The sequence below is a fragment of the Mus pahari genome, chromosome 15 (assembly GCF_900095145.1).
Source record: "Mus pahari chromosome 15, PAHARI_EIJ_v1.1, whole genome shotgun sequence".
In the NCBI taxonomy this organism is placed as follows: Eukaryota; Metazoa; Chordata; class Mammalia; order Rodentia; family Muridae; genus Mus; species Mus pahari.
The window spans coordinates 27,079,797-27,104,550 of record NC_034604.1 but is presented as its reverse complement, the minus strand read 5'-3'; the positions used below and the strand labels follow the sequence as shown (position 1 = coordinate 27,104,550).

General features: G+C 40.2%; 1 protein-coding gene across 3 annotated transcripts in view; it reads right to left on the bottom strand.

Moving 5' to 3' along the window:
• Positions 1–24,754, bottom strand: part of Wdr33 (WD repeat domain 33) — a 111,424-nt gene that overhangs the window by 45,690 nt on the left and 40,980 nt on the right. The window contains exon 8 of one of the 3 annotated variants that reach the window (XM_029547253.1): positions 2,765–3,560. The exons of 1 other annotated variant lie outside the window; for it this stretch is intronic. In XM_029547253.1, coding sequence (XP_029403113.1) covers positions 3,508–3,560 — 53 coding nt within the window. In that variant the 3' untranslated portion in view covers positions 2,765–3,507. Of the gene's footprint in view, positions 1–2,764; positions 3,561–13,842; positions 14,760–24,754 lie in introns of those variants that run through there. One more of the 3 variants, XM_029547254.1, reaches the window with a different exon arrangement.

Genomic DNA, 24,754 nt, shown 5'->3' with positions numbered 1-24,754 from the left:
CACACACACACACACACACCAATAAACATTAAAAAACAAAAAAAATGGGGCTGGTGAGATGGCTCAGTGGGTAAAGAGCACCCGATTGCTCTTCCNCATGGTGGCTCACAACCATCCATAACAAGATCTGACTCCCTCTTCTGGAGTGTCTGAGGACAGCTACAGTGTACTTACATATAATAAATAAATTAATAAATCTTAAAAAAAAAATGCAAGCCGGGCATGGTGGCACATGCCTTTAATCCCAGCACTTGGGAGGCAGAGGCAGGTGGATTTCTGATTTCAAGGCAAGCCTGGTCTACAGAATGAGTTCCAGGACAGCCAAGGCTATGCAGAGAAACCCTGTCTTGGAAAAAAAAAAAAAAAGCAAAGTTTAACTTAGCTTGACATTCAGTGGGCAGGGCACAGCGATGTGATTCCTAAGGTCTAATTACAGCACTCTGTTCAACTAATAGTATCAGTCTTAGTAGAGATGCTGTTTCATAGTTTCCAGTCCTTAGAAATAGTGTGGGGGAGGGGTGTTGTCTCGAAGCCACATTTATGTTCCTGCATGTGGAGGCCAGAGGATAGCCTCAGCTGTTGTTCACCAGGTGACACATTCCAAGTTTTTTTCCTTTAAAGAAAGAAAAGGGGACAGGGTCTCTCAATGAGCTGGAACTCCCTGAGGAGGCTAGGTTGCTGGCCAGCAAGCCCAATCTGCCTCCTTCTCTAAAGAAGAACATCATGCATTGTTTTTGTTTTGTTCTGACTTTGTCTTTAATGTAAGTTTGATGCCTAAACACAGGTACTCAAAGCTTGTGTAGCAAGTACTTCAACAACTGACCTCTTTCTCCAGCCCCCTTCTTAAAGTTAAAAAAAGAAGAAGAGAAATTATTAAGTATCTTTTATAATGTAAAGAAAAATTAAAGGTGGGATGTGAAAGAAAAAAATTAGGAGGGACAGATTTCCTTCAGAAAGCTAATCATGAACAGAGAGATATGCTCCCTAAAATCAGGGACCAAAAAACATTAAAAGCAGAGGCAGGCGGACCTCCGAGTACAAGGCAGCCTACTCTACAAGGTGAGTTCCAGGTCAGCCAGGGCTACACAGAGAAACCCTGTCTTGAAAAAAAACAAAAAGAAAGAGAAAAAATGAGAACAAAAACATGTAAAACAATAATAAACTGCCTGCAATAACTAAAATTCACTTATATAAAACAGAGACAGAGGCAGGGGTGGAGGGGAAGATCACTGAACTGCTCACCTTTCAGAACAGGAAACAAAGACATACTAATAACCATAGAGCTTTAAAATTAAAACTATCTTTGGAGATCTCTAAAGAAGATCGAAATATTCCCACATTCCAAACTCCTTAAATGGTCAGAAAGAGTTAGTATCTTGTATTACTTTTGTGATTTAAAATTCTAAAGTTAAAAATCTGAATGGTAGCATTAGAGATGGCTCCACAGTTGAGAGCTGACTGTTTCTGCGGAGGATCTGAATTTGGTTCCCACAGAGCAGTTTCCAAGTTCCAGGGGCTCCTGTGCACAAATGATCCGCATCCAGACTCCAAGGTACACACATACATAAAACTAACTCTTCTAAAGACGGGAATATGGAGGAGCTGGAAAATGGTTTAAAACACTTGATCTTCTTGCCAAGGATCTTGCATCGGTTCCGAGCTCCCTCGGGGCAGCTTACAACCATTAACTAGCTTCTAGGGGATCTGGGAGATCTAGTGTCCCACAGCAGCACATACACACATGCAGGCAAAATATTCATATACATAAAATAAAAATAAGGTATTCTAATTAAATAAGGAGATTATCTAAAAGAACCTTCTGAAATACTATTAATGGCTTCAAAAGACAATTTATCTTCCAGGGTGTAATTACACACTCTGATGTTATAAATTTAAAAGTTAAATTTCCATGAGTAGACACAAGTATAAAAGCACAGAGAAACTTAGAATGGACCTTGTCTTAGTGAAGCCATGCATGGTAGAGCATACGTGTAATGTAAGAGACTTGCACTCCAGGTCATCCTGGTGTGTGTCCCACACCAGTCACTTTACCAAGTGAACTCTTGCCATCTTCCAATCTCGTGCTGCTCCCCCATAAAAACAAAACAAAAACCCTGTGTCCTAGCAAAATACAAGGATTTTGCTTTAACTCCAGAACATGTAACTGAGGCAGGAGATTCATGAGTTCAAGGAACGTGGGAATGGGAGATGGGGAGTGTGGGGGAGTGTGTATCTGAGTGTATGGTAGCCACATGCTACAAAATGTTAAACAGCAGTCAGACAGAGACCGAGAAGGAAGGATAGAGAAAGATGAGCATGAGATAGCCTACAGAGAGAAAAGCAAAGACTACCTGAGTAATATAATGTAAACTCCTTTCTGAGATAATTTTTAGTATTTGTAATGGAATTCTAGGAAGATATAGACCAAGGTCAGGCATGTTGATGGCAATCCCAGCACTCTGGGTGCAAAGGCAGGGTAAACAGAAGTTCCAGGTCATCCTCCACTACCTATCAAGTTTGAGGCCAGCCTCAACACTGCAATAGTCTTGTTTCAAATAGAGAAAAGAAAAAAGAAAAAAAGGGGGGGGGGGTGGCTCGAGTGCCACAGGGCAAACTATTAACAAAAGGGTAATTGCCTTGGGGATAAGACTGGAAAAGAATATTTTACTGTTACATTTCCAGTTTAAATTTTCAACAAATCCTTACTACTTTTTAAAAAGTAGAAATTTTTAGGAAAAACTACTTCTACATTAATCCACCCAGTTCTTTCCCAGTGCCCCACCCTGTATTTCTCAAACACCAGTGGTGTTTGAATGAACCTTACATCTGTCCAATTCTAACTTCCATTGGATGCACAAAACAGTCTATTTGTTACTGTGCGTGACTGAAGGGGAAATGAACCTTACACTGTACTTGGTCTTCTGCTGGGCTGTTTAGGAAACAGAGCTACTCATTAAAACCAAATTACAAGTGAGATTCCACACAGGTCAGTAATGTCTGTCCTTATTGTCATCCACTGTGAATTTCCCAACCTTCCAGGAAGACTTGCCAACACCACAGAAGATCCATTTCACCGGGGAGAATGAAAACTTTGTACAGCATACACCAAGCAGGGTCCATCAGTTTGACTGTTTCCTCACGTAGGAAATTCTATAACCAGATTATGCATCTTTTATGAGGTAAGCACGCAGACATCACATGATCAAGGTGCCCCAGTGAAAAAATGCTCGTTAGTCAAGTATGTGCAACAGGGAGGCATCTTGTTGGGGACCTGTGTGATGTCAGGATGTGTAACAGCGTGGTCCCCGTTTCTGGACTGAACTTAGCCTCAGTCATCAGAAGGAACATAGAACCAGAGTCAAAGCAGTGTAGGAGCACAGAGGCCTCTCCCCCTCTTCTTAGGTAAGAAATGTTTCTTCAGGTTTGGAGAGATGATCCAAAGGTTAAGAGCACTAACTGCTCTTACAATCGACTCAGGTTTAGTTACTAGCACTCACATCAGGCAGCTCACAACTGCCTGCAACTCCACATCCAGAAGATCCGGTGGCCTCTGTTGGTACCTGCATGCACATGACATATATAACTCCTGTAGGCACACACACATACATAAACTTTGAAAAAAATGTCCCTCCCCCAACTGCCCACAGTCTTAGGAACACCAGTAATGAAAGAAAAAAACTCAAAGGGTGATGGGAAAAACAGGCTGGAAGGCAGAAGTTGAGTTCGTATTGAGTAGGAGGATCTGCCTGCCCTGTCTTACTGAGCCAAGCCCTAGCAGGCATCAAACTCATAGCAGTCCTCCCACCTCAGCCTACCAAGTGCTGGGGTTTGAGGCCTGCATCTCAGCCACCACACCAATCTGACCCTAATTAAAATGACTATTTAAAATGTTCTAATTAGGAGCCAAAAAATGTGAGAAAGGTACTTTGCACGTGAATCTGACAAACTGAGTTAGCCCTCTGGATCCTGAAGTGGAAGGAGAGACCTGACTTCCAAAATGTGTCCACTAACCTTCACGCTCAATCACCTGTACTCTATCACACAAACACACACCCATACACTGATTTCTTTTAGTATTCAAAGAAAGGTATAGCAGTAAAGCTTCATTGGTAAATGCTTGTGTAGCACTCATGAGAGCTAGACTCAGTTAGTTCCCACCACTGCATAAACTGGAAGTTCAGAAGCATTCTGATACATGAGTTTGAGGTAGCCTGAGATACATGAAACCTTGTCTTTAAAACAAAGTTCAAAATAAACAACTCGTACTTCAAGATACTATAAACCTACTAAAACATACCAATGGAATGAAAATTCTGCTATAAATCTATACAGTAAAACTCAGTATAGTATCTCAATAAGCAAGAATTTACCCACCTAGAACTTTAAAAAGTAGCTAATCAGTCAAGAAAGACTAAAAACCACATATCCAAAGATCAAACAAAAGGCCCAATATGGTAGTACTCACACATATAGCCACTATTTGAGAAGTAGAGGCAGGAGATGCACTATATTGTGGGACTCTAGTAACCCAAACACAAACATACACACACACACACACAAGCAAACAGTAAAAATAAACTTAAGAGATGGGAAATCTGAGTGAAATGTCCTTAAGTAAGCCCCTAATTCTGACATGAGAGCAAAGATATCTTCAGTCCCAGCACTTGAGATAAAGGCAGGCAGATCTCTGGCCAGCCATATTGTCTCCACCACCCCCAACCCCCACCCCCCACCCCCAGAAAAGATCAAGTGGTATTTGATATTTATATGCACATGGCTTACATAGTTACTTATGTATATGTAATGATACATCTATATGTGAAAAATCCCTGCTGAAAACAGTATAATCACACCCCATCCTAACTCTCAACTCAATCTTTCCCCTTAAACAAATCTTTTACTAGCTTCTAATCACTTCCAACCTCCTCTTAAATTAGCTAAAATGTACATTCTTTCCCACACTCATGCTAACCTTTTAGTAGCTTCCCTTAGCATATCTGATGTAAGACACATGTATTGGGCTATCCTGCACTGACCGAGTAAGACCCTCAGAACACCACAGTGAGCAAAGTACCATTAACCATAACTTAGACTCGGAGACATAAGTTGAGACGCCTTCCCTCCTGGCAAAGGGAGGATTCAAAGCCAGAATTATTGGCCACAGCTGAATAATGTTTGAAGTAGATCAAAGAGATAAGAGCTTAGGAGATTGCTCAGTGGTTAAAGTAATGGACACAAAACATGAGCAGAGTGTAGATCATGCCCAAAACCCACATAAATGTCAAGACAATGTGGTGGCCCACCTGTAATTCTGGAGCTCAGAAGGCAGAGATGGGGACTTACTAACACAGGCTGGTTGGTCAGAGCAGGACAGACAAGCTCTGGATTCAACAGAGATCCTACCTCATGATGGAGTAGAGAGAGCAACCAAGAAAGTCTCCTGACGTGGCCTCAGGCCTCCATAAGCATGTGCACTTGCAACAGGGACATACCCACACAGGTGAACATGCATGCATCCATGAACCTACACATAAATACTTATTATTCTTTGTTTTATTCATAGTTTTTTGAGACAGGGTTTCTCTGTGTAGCCCTGGCTGTCCTAAAACTCACTCTGTAGACCAGGCTGCCTTTGAACTCAAGAGATCTGCCTGTCTGCCTTCCAAGTGCTGGGGCTAAAGGCTTGCACGACTGCCATACATGGTAAGTAAAAAGAATAAAATATAAAAAATTAATTTAAAAGAACCCAAAGATTCCCATAAACAGAAACTATGTACCTAGATTTCTGAAGCTGCCAGAGGGAAGAGGGTCAACCACTATAAATAGCAATCATATTTTTTACTTTTCTGTTAACATCTTTAATTATATTTATTTGGGAAAGGGCACACACATATCACTAAATGTATACGGAAGTTAGAAGACAACTTTCAGAAGTTTGTTTCTCCAGCACATGGGTCCTAAAAAACTCAAGTTTGCATCAAGCTTAGTTGTCAAGCACATTTACCTGCCATCTTGTCAGCCCTGCTACTGTATTTTAAAGGGGGTGACACACCTAATAGTTTATCTCCTTTAAGCTTGCTTTCTCTCTCTCTCCCTCCCTTCTTCCCCCTCCCTTTTTCCTTTCCTTTCCTTCTCTTATTTTATTTTTTTTGGAGGGGTTCATTTTCCAGACCTTATCCCCCCTTTTCCAGAGTAGACCAAATTGTTATCAGTTATAGAAAAGATGTAAGCCAGTGTTTTGGTTTGAATTTTTGAAACAGGATGTAGCTACAGAACCTAGGCTGGCCTTAAAGTCACCACTGCCAGCCTCTTGCCTCAGCCTCGAAAGTACTGAGACTACAAGACTACACTGCCACGCAGACAGACACATGCAAAATGAACTACAGGCACAGTTCAGTGGTACATTTACCCATGACGCACATGGCCCTGGGTTGTCTCTCCAACACTGTAAAACATTTAAAAAAAAAAAAAAAAACTTTGACTACCCTTTTTGTATGAAAAAAATCTTGTTATGAATGTTTTAATGTTGCCAGCCACAGTGACACACGACTGTAGTCACAGGACAAGCAAAGCAAGAACATGAGTTCAAGGCTGGCCTACACTCAAGGTTTAAATTGTTGAGTTTGTTCCATATAAATGACATTTCATTTTACTATGCTTCTACATTCTAAGCTACTTCTTCTGGGTTTTGGATATTGAAAAACAACAAAGATTTCAGTATCACAAATACCATTACTTTTCCTACAGGAAAATCTGCATGAAAGTCTTATTATTTCTCTTCTGTTGGAAGGGAGGGGGTGGGGAGATGCCTGGGCTGGAACTCACCACATCCATCAGGCTACCTTTCAACAGAGCTCCACCTGCCTCTGCCTCCCGAGTGCTGAGATCAGAGGTGTGTGCCACTGCGCCCCATTTAACTGTCACTGTTAAAGAAACACATGTCTTGCTTGTTCAGTTGTGCTATAGAGGACACTAACCAGGTGTGCTGACTGAGCCTTATCAATAAATCTAACTTCGCTGCTTTTAAATTTCACTCGTTTTACTTAATTATATGAGAGTGTGGTTTAAGGGGCTGGGAAGATGACACGGTCAGTAGATTTTGCTACAGAGCATGAGGACCTGAGCTTACCTCAGAACACATGTTAAAAAAAAATATAGGGAGGGAGGGAGGAAGGGAGCTTGTGGAGCTGGAGAGATGGCTCAGGTGTGGCTGCTCTTTCTCAGGATGCAAGTTTAATTCCCAGCAATCATGTGGCAGCTACCAATCTTGGAGCTTACTAAAAGACAAAAGGTTGTTCGGGACCTTCCATATTTTAAAAGTATCACCAGATTTTCATGAATATTCATAATGTTTAAAAATTACCACTTTTGCACAAAAAGTCCCTAATATAGGAATAGTGTCTATCCAATCATCCAAGTATGTAGTGCAATAGCCCAGCATCTCTGGTCATCGTTTGCACTGCTCATGAGGATGTCAGAGCTAGAATTGGTGAGCCCTGGACTCCATCTAACGGGAAAACCAAACCAAGGACAGAAAAACCTTCTTTGCCTATAGTTAACTTGAAAGCTAACAGGGAATGAATGCCAGAAATAGTATACTTTGTTAGTGTAACAAACACTTCAAAGCCCTTAAAAGGCTGATATTTATTGTTTCCTGTTAAGTTGGATCATACATAAACAACTGATTCTAGCCAACTGTAAAAGAAACAACTCATGAAGAACTACGATCTCATTTCTAAATAATAAACTTAGTAAACTCTAATTTTCTGCTTTTCTGCTTTCTTGCTATCAAGAGAGTAATGGAGGGAGCTAGAGATAGCTCAAATGTTAAAGTACAAAATGTTAAAGTTCCAGAGACCCTTACATGGTCTAGCATTTGAGAGGCCCAACTACATCTTAAAAGGGGGGGAGGGGGAGCCTGAGAACTTGACCTACAGCTGAACCCAAGCTACACCCAAGTACCAAGAAGGACCCCACAACTTGTCCTTGGCCCATACCCCAGTTACTTTCCAGCCACCTCCTAGCAACAGCTAATCAAGATCAGTCTGATTGTTTCCGATGTCCTTTCAGACCTTTGTGATTATTCACGGATCTGCTTCAGAGCACCTACCTGCGGACTTACAATAGTCATTCTATTAGATGCTTGCTGGGCTAGACACCCCCCCCCAGATGCTCCCATTTCCTATAAAACCTTGTCCTGCTGAGGGTTTAGGGCTGTTTCACCAAATCATACTGCTGTATCTGGGTCAGCAGTGACTAACCACAGGTTTGAGGTTGTAATAAATAGACGCTAGTGTGATTACATTGGAGTCAGCTACTTGGTGGTCTTTTGAAAAACACCGATCGATCGATCGATCGATAGATACACTGATTTAGAGCCAGGCAGCAGTGACACACGCCTATGATCCCAGCACTTGGGAAGCAGAGGCAGGCAGATTTCTGAATTCAAGGACAGCCTGGTCTACAGAGTGAGTTCCAGGACAGCCAGAGCTATATGGAGAAACCCTGTCTCAAAAAATAAATGAAGAAAAAAATAAAATAAAATAAAAACTTAATTAGAAAAAAAGAAAAGAAAAACACACACAAGGTGTTCACAATTACCTGTGTGGTGGCTTAAACGGAAATAGGCTCCATAGGCTCATAAGTGTGAAAGCTTGGTCCTCAGTTGGAGGAACTGTTTTGGGAAGGATTACAAGATGTGGTCTCATTAAGAGGCAGATCATTGGTGGAGGGCTTTGAGGTTTTAAAAGCCCAGGCCAAGCTCTCTCAAACCCCACTGTCACCACTACCACACACACACACACACACACACACACACACACACACACCCATCCAATCAGTGACTAAGATCTAGTTTTTCAGCTACTGTCCCAGCACCATGCCTACCTGCCTGTTGCCACGCTCACTGTCATGGTGATCCATGGACTCCCCTTTTAAAACTGCAAGCAAGCTCCCATCTAAATGTTTATTTTTATAAGTTGACTTGGCCATGTGTCTCATCACAGCAATAAAAAAGTAACTAAGATAACTTTTGACTCCAGGTCCAGAGGAGCTGATACCTTATGGTCTCCATCACACATACGGGGTGTGTACACATACACACACATACACATACATATGCATATATGCATACACACTCATGTAGACACACAGAAGAGAGAGAAAGCGAGTATCGAGATTGTGAGGGGGAGAGGGGGGAGGGAGGGAAGGAGAAAGAGAGAAGGGGGAAGGGAGAGAGAGGGGAGGAGGGAAGGAGGGAAAGAGGAAGAAAATGTAAAAATAGACTAATGTTGGAAAACTCATTTATTTTGGGGGTTGTTTGCTTCTTGACCCTCCTGCTTCCACCTCCACCGGGACTGAAAGCATGCACTAGTATACCTGCCGTAGGCAGTGCGCAAGATTGAACCCAATGTTTAGTATAACAGGTCAAGCACTCTGGCTCCTGGGCTACATTTCCAGCCCCTAGCTTCTTTCTTTTCTTGAAGATTTATTTGGATATTTTTGTCTGTGTGAATGAATGCCACTATATGTGAACATATGTACACAGGGCAGAAGATGACATGAGATTCCCCCCCAGAGCTGAAATTTCAGTTATTGTCAGTCATTCACTGTGAATGCTAGGAACCAAACTTGGATCCTATGGAAAAGCATCAAGTTTTTTTAACCGCTGAGCCATTTGTCCAGCCTTTACTCATATTTCAATCCCTAAACCATTTCTTTGTATCCCTGCCTGCCTTAATTCTTAAGAAAAAGATACTTCAATCCCTAAACCATTTCTTTTTTCATTTTCCTTTTTCAGATTTATGTGCATGAGTCTTTTATGTGCCATGCACCACCACATACCATAAAAGGTGAATGATCCCTTAAAGCTGGAGTTATAAATAGTTGTGAGGCACCACATAGGTGCTAGGAACTGAGCCCAGGTCCTCTGTAAGAGCAGCAAGTGCTCTTAACCACCGAGCCATCGCTCCAGCCCCCACTAAACTATTTCTTTATAACCATTGAAAAACAGCATATGTGGGCTATATGGCACCAAATACACTCCAGGTGCTGCATCATAAAAACAAAACTTCAGCACTGATGTAGCTTGTTACACCTGATGTGTAACTAGATACCACTGCCAAGAAATTCTGACGTCCCCACAATGAGGGGCTTAGTGTATACAAATACACCAAGGGTAGGGGTGGGCAGCAGGGAAGGAGAAGCAATTCCTTTTCCCTAGAAACTGATTTCAAGTTCTCATCCAAGCCTCAAAGCTATTCTTTTGGTCAATCACACTCAACATCTATAACAAACATGGTCATTCGGAGGCAAAACAAAGTAACAATGTAAACAATGCAAGTCCATACATTTTATCACCAAATGACAAGTCTTTACTAACTATATATTTGTCCACATTCAGGTCTACCCTAAATATAGAATACTGATATTCAACCATAGAACTGCCTCTACTTCTGATCTGACAGCATTAAATCCAGAGCAAGCCCTCTAAGGTTACCTGATCAAAGACCATATCCTATGATATGAATGGATGAATGAGGCTCAGCAATACTTTATGCCTAGCATGTGCCAAGCCCTGAGTTCAACCTTCAGTATGGCCAAAGTGAAAATCCGATAATAAATCTTTCAGATCACATCCTCTTACTGAAACATTCAAGATTTCCTGTAGCCTGTATATTTTGCTGCAACAACTAGGGACCTTTAAGATGTGCTCCCAAGCCTGACAAACTAAATTCATTTCCCAGACCATAGAGTAGGAGAGAATCAACTCCTAGGGTTGTCCTCTATCTTCTATAGGGTGCCATGGCATGCAAACAAGTACTCACATTCATACTCATACTCACACACAGAAACACACACACACACACACACACGACAATATTGTATTAAACCTATTCTTTAACTATGTGTTCCCAGTGGTCTTGGACTGAAGTGTTATTAAAAACCTGTGAATACTAATGGTAGAATGAAATTACCTACATATCTACACTTATAAAGTAACTCTAGCTCAGATGAAAGCTAGGAGATGGGTCACTGGCCAGCCGCTGAAGCTGGATCAATGAACTCCAGGTTCAAGGACAGACCCTGTCTCAAAAAATAAGTTAAAGAGTAACCGAGGAAGTCAGCGGCTGTTGACATCTAGTACCATATATAGCCACATGTACAGAGCTGCAAAGGCATAAGAACAAGTCAATGGAGACACAAATAAATGTTAAATGAATAAATAAAATTTTAATACCACAAATGAATAAGATATATTTTCTGGTTCACAGAGAAGGGAATTCTAGAAGACTCTGATATATTTTCATGTCAAGACCAAACTATCAAGTACTAAGTAATAAATATAAAACATCACTGATAATCACACTGAAAACTATTAGAAGTACAAAAGTGTTTGCCTTAACTACTCAGAAACTAGCTAGTGAGCTAGCTCTCAGAAGAAAATAAAGTCAAGACTTACACCCTTCTTCTCCGCAGCCAGGGTTACAAAGCAAAGGCTAACCTACTACTCTCTATGTAACCAAGGATGATGTTGAAATTCTAACCTTTCCCCTTCCCAGCATGAACTTCCTACACACTACACTAGCATTTTGTCACCTGGGCTGCATCCCCAGGTAACTGTCATCTGTAGTCTTTCACAGAAAGGTGCTACGGGTACTGCTGTTGCTGTACCAGAGCCACACAAAAGAAAATTAAGAGTTTGCCATTCAGTAAAATCCTGAAAGACATCCTTAATGTGCAAAATCCCCTACTTTGCAAATCAGTGTTATTTTTGTTAATTAGTCACACTCAAGGGAAGAAATATTAAAACTAAAAATTCAAAAAAAAAAAAGTAGTAAAAACAACCAGCTTCTGTAACATGAAAGAAGCATACTGCATAAACAGCACGGATCCTGTCAAAATATGCACTTTAGGGCTGGAAAGATGGCTCACCAGTTAAGCATATTGGTTGCTCTTCCAGAGGGCCTGTGTTGGATTCCAGGCACCTGTATCAGAGTTCATAACCATCTTTAGTCACAGGGGACCAGACACCCTCTTCTTACCTCCACAGGCACCTGGTACACACACAGTGCACAGACAAACATACATAAAGGTCAAACACCCATACCTAAAAAGATAAAGCCTAAAAGAGAGATACTTTGAATCTAATCTATTCAAAATGCATGATCAACATATTAAATAAAAAATAAAGAATGCCTACAGTGAGTTTCAGTGGGAGAGTGTTTACTATGCACAATGCAAAGCATTGGGTTTGATTCTCAGCACTTTGGATAAAAAAAGACAGAAACAAAACCAGGAAGTCCTACAGAAGTTGAAGTGAATAATAATTAAAATGGTAGCCATCTCTGCTCCAAAGAAAAGGAAGAAAATATACAACTATAAAATTAGCTTTTAAAAACCTATGGTTTAAAAAACGAACAAGCCGGGCAGTGGTGGTGCACACCTTTAGTTCCAGCACTCGGGAGGCAGAGGCAGGCGGATTTCTGAGTTCGAGGCCAGCCTGGTCTACAAAGTGAGTTTCAGGACAACCAGGGCTACACAGAGAAACCCTGTCTCGAAAAACCAAAAAAAACAAACAGGACCAATACTCTAACTTCCAAAACACTTAAAAAACCAGCGCGGTGGCACACCTTTAATCCCAGAGCTCAGAAGGCAGAGGAAGATGGTCCCCGTGAGTTCTGAGGCCAGCCTTGCTCAACACAGTGAAACAAAGTACATGTCTAGGGAGTGGGGCATGGAATAAATAAGTGCAAGCTGCCCACATTTTATGACTTCCTTCCTGGCTGTGACAGATAAAGAGTTTGGAGGGAGGTCTAAAATACTTTTAGATATTTACACCATGTGTGAGTTTTGACTAAGAAAGAAAAACTGCCCCCTTCATTGACATTACAAATAAAGTGTTACTTGAAACAGAATCTGACTTCTCTTTTTCCGGGTGGCAAGAACAGGTGTAACAAGCATGATGTTATCATTCAATTAACCTCAGGATGTTATCATTCAATTCAAAACCCAAAAAGGTTGTTTCAGTTATGTTGTTCTAGTTCAAGTTGGTCTTAAATTCTTTTCCTTAAAAGTAGGGCCTCACTACACAGGCAGGTTCAGAAACTGCTAGATAAAGAGGGCCTCAACTGGCTATGACAAGATGGCCTAGCAGTAAACAACACTTGGTGCTTTGCAGAGGGCCAGAGTGCAGTTCCCACCTCTAATCTGGCTGCCCATATCATCTGTAACTTAATACAGTTCTAGGGATTAGACATCCTCCAGTTCAGGGCAGACACACGCACATAATATGTACATGAAAGCAAAAACACTGATACACACAAATCTTAAAAATAAAATGATGCCAGGCATGGTGGTACACACCTTTAATCCCAGCCCTGAGGAGTGATTCTCTATGAAATGCGGCTAGCCTATTTACAAAACAAGCAGTGGGTCAGCCGGAGTGGGTGCTCTGTATGTGTAGGGTCATGTGTAGACAGGTTTTAAACAGTAAGACTGCCTCAAAAACAAAAACAAAGAGGAATCTCTTTGTTTTTTGTATAACGAACTAATTATTCATGAACCTCAGGGTATAAGGTACTAACTATTCAGAACTGCCATGTTCGAAGCAAGGTCAATGCTTTCAATCTACATGTGTAACATACTACCAAAGCTGATTTTGCCACTGAATCTAGTTCTCTGCAAATCTCTGAATTTAACTTTCAACATGTAGACTAATCATCTAGCAAACTTTAGCACATGTTAAATTAAAACACCACTATACTATGTGGGGTCTCACTTGCAAGTTCAGACCTCAAAAATCATGACATACTTCACTCTTTATAATAACCAGTACCAGTTTCCTAAATCAAAATTCTACCATTTTATTTTTCATTACAGAAGAATACATTGTAGTTTGTGTTTGGGGAGGTATATATATGCACATGCAACATGAAAACCAAAGATCAACAAAGGGTGTGTTCCTCAACCATTATCCACCTAATTTTCTGAGAAAGCCTCTCTCACTGAATTGGGAGCTCACCAATAAAGCTAGGCAGGCTGGCCAGTGAGCTCCAGGGATCTTCCCATCTCTGCTTCCTCAGTTCTATGGACTGGAGATGCACACCAGTGCAAAGCCTTGTACATGAGTACTGGAGACCTAAACCTGAGCTCTCGTGCCAATGACTCTATTGTAAAACAAGGAAAAAAATGATATTTAAAAAAATTCTATGAAACACACTATTTTACAGTAACTGATTTAATGATTTGCCTGCTGGAACTCAATAAGCCAAATCATTCAGAATATTACTGGTATTTGCATCTCCAAGAAAAAATAAAATATTACAACTATAAAGCTAAACATAAACTCGAAACCCAGACTGGCAGGATATTTGAAAAATATGTAAATGTGATAGTCTGCATTAATTTCTGGATTAAGTGAAATGCTCTGATCAGCAGGAAAAATATTATGGAAATTTATTAACATCAAACTTGCAACTACTTAATATTTGGGACCTGTGGAAAGGCAACTAAACCTGGGTACTGTGCAGGAGTTAAGCATAAAAACAAAATGTCGTTCCATTACAGACATCTCCATTGTTCCTGCCTGAATTTTATAACTGTTGCCCTGTCTTCATCCTAGGCATGAATCTGGCTGCAGTGCTGCTCAACCGATGTCTCTATACTCCAGCCAGCCAGCTGTTGATGTGATAGGCGGAAGGGATTGGAGAGATGCAGGTAAAGAAGCCCAATGAATTATTAAAGCTCTATATTTAAATCTGCTGGTACAAAAAAAGAAGAGAAGAGAAGAGAAGAGAAGAGAAGAGAAGAGAAGAGAAGAGAAGAGAAGAGAAGAGAAGAGAAGAGAAGAGAAGAGAAGTCAAGGTTCTTTTCCTCAATACTTGCAACGTTTTACTGATCACATCCAAGGTGTGATTAGAAAACCAGAGGGGCCGGGCCTGGTGGCGCAGGCCTTTAATCCCAGCACTCGGGAGGCAGAGGCAGGCGGATTTCTGAGTTCGAGGCCAGCCTGGTCTACCAAATGAGTACCAGGACAGCCAGAGCTATACAGAGAAACCCTGTCTCGAAAAACCAAAAAAAAAAAAAAAAAAGAAAGAAAACCAGAGGGGAGAAATTAGTTGTTAAGTGTCTATGGCATTACATATATCCATGTAAGGAACAAGTACTGTTCACTTACAGTACTTTGCCAAGTCACAAAATTGTGCAGAGAAACTAGGATTACTGAAAAGTGATGCAGGGGAAAGGTCAGACCATTCAAACATGTTTTACCAAAGAACAAAAAAAGCACATCTTTGCCACAGTGAATGATCCTAGTAAGACAGATCGTTAAGTGCTTTTGAGAGACCCTGATAAAGCAAAGTTTACTATTGTATAAACCAATGGAGGTGTTTATTATACATTACCTCCAAATTAAAGCCTGTAGTGCAATAATGAACCATAATATTAAAAAGAAAAAAAAAGAGGCTGGAGATATATACTAACATTCATGCAATCCCAGTACTACAAAATAAAGAGCGCCAGTCATTTGTATCCATGTGTCTCACACCTGCAAACTAAGCCAATCTGAGACCTGTGACATCAGGAGTTAAACACAGATTTTTTTTTTTCTTATTCCCTGAACAAGATGACAACTATTTATGTAACACTAACGTTGTCCTATGTATTACAGGTAAAGTAGATGATTTAAAGAACACAGAAGGGTTAGAGTACAGCATAGCACCTGACAACATGCTCAACATACACAAAGCCCTGATTTAATCCCTAGCTTCAAAAAAGGACATAAGAGGTGTGTGTAGACTTGAGCATCTGCAAAGATCCTGGAATACATGATGAAGGGGTAGATAAACACTTCTAAATAACCACTTCTATCCTAAAATGAAGGAGGCTGTGAAATTAGCTCTGCAATCACCTAACAGTCGCTATCATCCAACACTGCACATTCAAATACTACTGACAGTTTTCATGAATCCATTAACTCATAGCACTAACTCAAAAAGGCTATTATTTATTAATCCCCACTTTCCATCAGAAGAACTTGCCCCAGTGTCCCATGTTGCTAAGGTCTAAAACTGTGACTAACATCTGGGATTAAGAAAGTGTGGTTATCGTTCATTTTCTATAGAATAGTGAGATTCAAATACAGTGCATTTTCTTTTTTTTAAATAATTTTTTTTAATTTTTTTAATTTATTATTATTTTATTTACATTTCAAATGTTANCCCGAAAGTCCCCTATACCCCACCCCCACCCCTGCTCCCCTACCCACCCAACAGTGCATTTTCTATTGGTCTTTGTTCTGTGCATTTTTAGCAACTTCTACCAGCAAATAAAGTATTCTCAGTAAAACAAAACAAAAACCAAAACAAAACAAAAAAGAATGTGTGATATAATTTACAATATAGAGTCCTGCTTCTTTATAGTCTCTTTGTTTGATATTGTCACTTTGCTTTGTTGGGGTAGGGGTGTTATTTTAAGATGAATGTTTGCTTTGACTGTGGTTTAGTTTTTTGCCAAACTGACACGAACGTGTAAGAGTCACCTGAGAAGAGAGAACCTCAACTGAAGACCTGCGAAGAACAGCTTGGCCTGTGGGCATGTCTGAGAAGCATTTTCTTGATTGATGACTGACATGGGAGGGCCCACTGTAGTAAAACAGTGCCAAATATGGGCAAACAGTTCAAGGCTGCATGAGAAAGCCAATCCACAATGGACATCAAGCCCATACATAGGCGGCTTTCTCTGCATTTCTGCTTCAGTCTTGCCTCCAGGTTCATGTTCTGTCTTCCTTGGATGGAATAAACCTTTTCCTCCCCAACTTGCCTTTTGGTTAGTGTTTTATTACAGAACCAGAAGTCAAACTAGGACACTACTTTCTCTAGTAGGTCTTAAACAACTGAAATCAAGATATGTTACCTAGACCTCCAGACAGCCATGGTTGTGTCAAGAGCCACAATGCTTCGTTTGGTATTCTAACTTGCCTCTTGTGTAACTGAGTAGCAGGAAACCAGCAGGTGAGGTTAATCACAAATGTATTTTCAAAGAAATATTGAGGTAAGACAGTTAAAGACATTAAGACAACTCTAACCAACTAAAAGTGAGATAAAGGAAACTATAAATTAGAAGAGGAAAATAATTTTACTGAAAGTATGTTTCAAAGTTAGGAGCTTGGCATACTTAGGAAAGAAGGAAAGAATCCCTGAATGACTGGAAATTCCATCTTATAGAAGTAGTTGGGTGGTTTTAGTGTAAATATAAAAACCAAGTACAATGTGTATGTGTTTATGTATACATGCAGGCAACAATTTAAAAATAGTGCAAATCAGACACAGTGCCTGTATCAGCATGTGCCTGTAACCCCAGCCCCGAGAAAGAAGACCCCGAGTCTAAAACTAGGTTGTGCTATAGGACGAGGTTTGGCGTCAAAACAACTAAATGAGAAGGTTTAGTGGGCAAGACTGCTTGCTACACAAGTATAAGAAGAGCCCCAGCAACCACATAAAAGGTCAGGTGTGGTCATGCCACATCTAACCCCAGCACTCTAAGGGTAGAGGGAAGAGAACGGTTTGGGCTTGCTGGCCAGCCTGCAGAGAAATCCTGGAACAGGGAAATAAAACAAAGCTGGAGAAGAATATCCGGTATTGGTTAGTCTGGATACAAATGCATACGCTTGGGCATCAGCATACGCTTGGGCATCAGTGTATGCAACACGTACATATATATACACCATACTTAGGACGGAGGCCTTGAAAAGGCAACACTACATCTTCAACTTTATTCTTAAATTAAATAGAAAAGTAGTCTGCTTAAATATTAGGAAAACCACCCATCAAAAATAATTTCTGACAGTAAGACATGTAGCACAATTTCAACAGAGATATCCAATAGTTTGTATAATAGCCTATTCTGTACTCTACACAAAATCCTCCCACGATAAAATTCACTATGATGTTCTATATTCTCCATCCTTAATGTTGAGAGAACCATACAACATAAACACAGAATCATCTAAGTATCTCAAAAGAAGGGCTGAGCAAATAGCGAGGTGCTTACTGCACAGTGTAAGGACCAGAGTCTATCCCTACCACATGATTGTGAGCTGAGGGAAGAAAACGAGCCCTTGTGACCGTAGTGCTGGGGATGTGAATACAGTAGGAGTCTAGAAAATCAACTACAGGTTTAGTGAGATGGCTGGGTGTGATGACACATGCCTGTGACCCAGTAGTTGGGAGGCAGATGCGGGAAGCTCCGTAAACTCTAGATCATTTTAGTAAACACAGTGAATTCCAAGATACCCAGGCAGGCTACGTGGCTAGATTCTCAAAAGAAAATGTTGAGAAAAAAACAAAAAGGATGGTGATAAACATCTTTAGTTGCACTGCTCAGGACACAAAACCCAAGGAGTTCCATCCTCATCATAGCTCACAGCCATCTGTGACTCCAGTTCCAGGGATCCAGCACCTTCTTCAGGCCTCCAGGGAGCCAGACACATGTGGTACACAGATATAAAGGCAGCCAATGCACTCCTATTTCCCTTTTTAAGAAGACCTGCTCCTGCTTATAGGACCAAAGTGTTCTCCAGTCACCTTTTATTCTAAGCCACTGGTTTTCAATGGAGCCAGTACTACCCTTACCTAAACATTTTGTGTGCAAGTGGAGTAGGACAATGCTCTCCATGCCTGCAAGTCACAGGTCTTCAGGTATTTTCCTCATTTCCTCCATCAATTGTCACTCACTGAACCTGGAACATACTGTTTTGGCCAGACTGGCTAGCCAGAAAGCCCCCAAGATGGACCTGTCTTTCTTCCCAGTACTGTCACATCCGGGAGGACTGAATTCTTGTCCTCATGCTTACACACGGGGAGCACGTTACAAATGAATCTCCCAGCTCTAGCGTTCTGAAAAGACTGCCCCTTCCCTCTGCCTGAAGCCTGTGCACTATGCATGCTGGGGCCATTTCTAAGGTATTTGCAGCAGTCACTTGCTACAGCTCATTTTAGAAGAGTACATATTAATAACTGTAATAAAAAAAAGCAGTCTTGGGAGGCAGAGGCAGGCGGATTTCTGAGTTCGAGGCCGGCCTGGTCTACCAAGTGAGTTCCAGGACAGCCAGAGCTATACAGAGAAACACTGTCTCGAAAAACCAAAAAAAAAAAAAAAGCAGTCATTAGTCATGACAAAAATTAAAACTACTGTTCAAGTCTTCCTTAGTACAACAAATGACTTTTGCTTAGTATCATAAAATGCTTCTATAGGAAATACATTATTGAGCTTCCTCACATTTTCTAAAATCTTGTTTTGTACCACTTGGTCCTACAATTCTTGTTGATTTCCATTATTATTTTCTAATTGTTTCAATATGGAGAAATACCTAAAATTTTCACTTTTAAAATTAATTATTCAGCTAAGCATAGTGGTGCAAGCTTTATTTCCAGCACTGGAGAAGCAGAGGCAAGATTTCTGAGTTTGAGGCCAACTTGATCTACACAGAGTTCCAGGATAACTGGAGCTACACAGACTCAAAAACAAAAACAAGCAAGCAAGCAAACAAACAACAAAAACTAACAAAAAATAAAAAGAAAAAAATCAAATTATTTATCTTTATGTGTATTTGCCTGCATGTATCTCTGTGTGGCACATATGAGTACCCAGAGGCCAGAAGGCGACATTAGCTCCCCTGGAAATGAAGTTGCAGACAGCTGTGAAACATGGTAGGCGCTTGGAATGAAACCTGGGTCCTCTGAAAAGGAGCAAGTGACCCTAACTAGTGAGTGAGTAATCTCCTCAGGCCTGGCCATTTCCACTTTGAATATTTCAAATCTGGATATGGGGTTTCTCCAAAATTTTAATAGACAAGGGAAGACGTTCTCGAAATGACACCAATAGCAAGTGTTAACATTCAGGGCTAGAGAGTCAGGTTATCAAGTAAGAATACCTGTTGCTCCTCCAAAGGATCAGAGTTTAATTTACGGCACACGCGTTGGCAGCCCACCACTACCCATAACTCAAGTTACACTGAGTTTCAGCACATCGCACCCACTTGCACATGCATATACCAATATTCATATAAACATGATTTAAAAATAAATCATTAAAGTGTTTTACTATATCCAAAGGGAAAAAAGTGAGTTGGGCCTGACAAATAAGCCTCAAGAGATTTAATAGTGCATGTGGCTATTTTTTAATGCCATGTGTAAAAAGACCTAGAAACCACCATTTCTTCCTTTATGTAGAATTTTTGGGCTTGGAGAGATGACAAGGGTTAGGAGCACTTGCTGATCTTCTGTTTCCTTGGCAAAGTACTCAGGTTTTCTCGATCATCTGTATGGCGGCTCACAACCATCTGCAACTCTTGTTTCAGAGAATCCAATAACCTTTTCTTACTAGTGCAGGCAACAGGTACATATAGTGCAGACATACAGGCAGGCAAATCACGCATGAATTTTTTAAAATTAATAACTGCTTTATAACTAAAATAATCACATTTTTAGATACTGCAAAGATAGGTTTTTAAAGCATCACCAAAAATTGAGTATGATGGGTTAGAACACTAGCCTAACATATACAGAGCCTAGGGGTTCATTTCCTGCCACTAAATGAAGTTTTTATAAGATGAATAGAAAGAGGAAAAAACTAAGTATTGAATAAAACATAATTGTTTACTTTGTTCCTTGCAGGAACAAAGCTGATTTTTATAGCACCATATTTATTAAATACAAGAAGACACAGTCAGGCAATGGTGTTACATGCCTTTAATCCCAGCTGTTGGAAAAGACAGGTGGATCTCTGTAAGTTCAAGGCCAGCCTGGTGTACCAAGCGATTTCCAGGACAGCTAGGGCTACAAAGAGAAACCCTGTCTTGAAAAAACAAAAACAAAAACAAAAAAACAAAAAAACAAAAAGATGACATAAAGGTTGACTGCTTAAAACAATAATATTAACAACTGCTGTAAACAATTGGGATCATGGGTTGTTGGGTTTGGTAGCACATGCCTTTGATCCCAGTCCATAGGAGGCAGAAGGCCAGCCTTGTCTACATAGCAAGTTCCAGGACAGGGCCAGTGAGATACTGACATATAAAATAAGATTAGGATCCTAGCAGGCAGATCTCTGAGTTCAAGACCAGTCAGGACTACATATTAAAGCCTATCTCAAGAGGAGGAAGGGGAGGGTTAACGGGGACCAACAGGGTCCTTATAGGCAAAACTGCATAAAAATAGCTGCTGGCTTTTGTGTATGGCACTGGGAATCACGCCCATGATTGCAAAGTGATCTACCATTGAGCTGCAGTCTTTGAGTTATTCTGGTGCCTTAGCTACGTCTCTCTCACTGTAATAAGACACCATGGTGATGGAAACTTAACAAAGCACTTTTTGGAGACTTGCAGTTTAGAGGATAAGTCAGTCCATAACCATTTTGACAGGAAACATGGCAGCAGGCAAGCAAACATGATACTCAAACAGTAGCTGAGAGCCTGCATTTGAGTCACAAGCACGAGGCAGAGAGAGAATTGTGTTGTAATAAGCCAAGCTGGAAGGACAGAGTCATCTAAACCATTTAATGTCAGACACAGGATTAGAGCTCGCCCTGCTGGGTTCAGTCTTACTCAGTGCAGTATTTCCTGACTAGGTCCCTATTCCTCCTTTATGGTTCAGAAGAGTTAAAACTATTCTCACTGGCTTTCTCACCTCATGTTTACGTCTCAAAATATAAGCTCTTCCAAAGCCATGCCTGCCTGCTACCACCATGCTTCCCTAAAAGATGTTCATGACCTCTTCAGAAGGCTCTAACCCTCTGAAACTGTAGAACCCCCAAAACTCTTTCTTCTGTAAGTTGCCTTCTTCAACATTTCTTCTCACAGCAACAGAAAAGTAACCAAGGCACCAATACAGACTATATTATAAAGATAACAGTGTTTGTGGGTTTTGGTTTTGTTTTGTTTTGTTCAAATAGTGAGATTTTATAAAATGCTATAAAAATGTTTACTTAACAAGTAAATTATTCACATGAGAATTACATTTTTTTCCCTTGAACACTCAGACTGTAAACATGTCTTTTACACAATTTAAAATCCTGCTATCAAACTAAAAAATCTTTGTAATGGAGGCTTTAGATTATTTAGCAAAAACCACAATTGAAAGCAATCAAAAACTGTTCATAGAAACCTATCAAAAGTATGATGGGGGCTGGAGAGATGGCTCAGCGATTAAGAGCACTGACTGCTCTTCCAAAGGTCCTGAGTTCAAATCCCAGCAACCACATGGTGGCTCGCAACCATCCTTAACAAGATCTGACACCCATCTTCGGGAGTATATGAAGACAGCTACAGTGTACTTACACATAATAAATAAATAAATCTTTAAAAAAAAGTATGATGAAGGAAAAATAAAATGAAGTATGAGTGCTGTTCTTTTTAAACCGAGTGAATGTGTAGATTCATTTCCCCTCTCTACATGTCAGTGAAGAGAGAACCAGCACCTAAGAAGGTGAGGTAGGAAGAACACCATAAGGTACATAGTGAATTCAAGACCAGACTGGACTACAGATAAGACTTTGTCTAAAAGCAAAGCAAAATGAAATTCAGTAAAACAGGTTTGGTTTTGATTTTCTTTTAGAGAGAGAGTTGCATGTTGCCCTGGTTGGTCTCAAAAGCTACTTAGCAAAGAGTGAGCCTGAACTTCTGATTCCACTACCTCCACCTCTCCAGGGCTAAGATCACAGGAAGGTACTACCTAACACGTGATACTGGAGAAACCACGAGGGACTCAGTGCATGCTAAGCAAGCACATACCAACTCCTTGAACTTATTGCAGCTTCCTTTCTGCACATTTGTATAACCTAGCACCTTAAAACCCATTTGCAGTTTCAACAGTTCACTATGATGTAATGTTTTTGTGGTTCAGTATGTGGTACATAAAAAAGAAACTGTAACCTATATAGACAGTTTTTAAAAAAATATTAAAATAAACTAGAGTTCCCTCTGATCACACTGCCCTTCCTCCCCTATCCAAGTTTACTTTACTTCATAATTCTATCACCATAGAGCATGACATTTTAAAATATAAAAAAGGGTTAGTGATATAGCTCAGTGGATGGGTACTTGCCTAGCACGTGTCTTGGACTGAAAGTACGATAAACATAGCAATAAATAAACTCAAGCCAAACAGCCTGCCTTCGAATCCCAGCCCTACTTCTAATGTGTATGTTCTTCTACATGGCTGAGCTTTGGCAGGTCTATTTAACTTTGTAGTGACCATCAGTTCTTATCCCAAAAGGTTGCTGAGAAGGCGAAATGAAGAGCTTATAGCATCCTGATCAGTGTGCCAGCGACTACTGGTAAAATTAAGAAGGTAAAACAAGAACTCAAGTACAGTGACCTTCTGGAGTAGATTCTTTTTATAAGTCAGTATAATGTGTCTCACTAAAATTTATTTTTGCATACTCATTGATTGCATATTTTCATCTGGAATGTCTTCCCTCTTCTATTTCAATACAAGTATTTTCTAACAAGTATTAACTGCTCTCTACTTTTAAGATGATAAGTTTGTGAAAATGCTTCCTACAAAAATCTTAAGCACTTTTTAATAGAGAAAAAGAACAAATGTATATGAACTCCAAAATAATGAGGGACATTTTCAAAATGTTCCCAATTCTGTGCTACATTTAGTTTCATAAACTTATGGATCAATCACCCAAACCCTTTGCACAGCAACCCTCCCAGTTACTCTCTATCCATTTTAAAGATTAACTATGCTTCTCTGTATAACCTCTTTTACATAAAGACTTAAGAACAATCTCAGAAATGACACTAAAAAGAGCAATAGTAAATTTTGCACTGAAAGGTTTGCTATTGTGGCTTCTGCAGAATACTGTGTGCTTAAAGCAGAAAAACTTAGAGGAAAAACACAACTGTTATTTTTAAATATTTAATTTGATGTCAGACAGAACAGACTGCAGGTTTTTGGGTTGTTTTTGAGTGTTTTATGTAGCCCAGGGTGTCCTCCACATTAAGTGCTGAGATTCTAGGAATGTGTTTGATTTTTTGTTTGTTTGTTTCACGTCGCAAATAGAAAAACAAGTTATAGGGAAGCAGATTACTAACACAAGGGAAGAATGTTCTAAAATTAAACCTGGTGTTGGAAAGGGGAAACATGAGGTAACAAATACTTTATCACTAAAGACCAAAGTAAAATTCTGGTTTTTATGAACAATGGAAAAAAGGTTAAATATATGATAAAGTCTCAAACAATGTGATTATCACCTCCCCTCAACTACTGTCTTCTTGATTTTCCAAATATTTAACCTCTGAAAGTGAGTGTCTGACACATACCACAGAGAAAGGAGTATGCCTGCTTGCCTGACAGATGGGCAGACTGTGATTACTGCCCTTACTACAGGGCAGCTTACATTTTAGAAGATGGAACGAACACTCATCCTGTCCCAATTTGACTTAGGGGTCCAATATTCTCTATGATCCTTCCTTCTAATTTCTGTTGAACAATTTTACATTCTCCTGGAGATGACTATAAATTTGACCTCCAACCATCAAGTACAAAGAAATGCTCTTAGTTTCACAGAACTTAGAAAACTGATTAACAGAAAATGTTGAGTGGAATCTAAAATATCAGATTATGTGAAACTTGCTCTCAAAACTGTGTAGGGCCGGGCGTGGTGGCGCACGCCTTTAATCCCAGCACTCGGGAGGCAGAGGCAGGCGGATTTCTGAGTTCGAGGCCAGCCTGGTCTACAAAGTGAG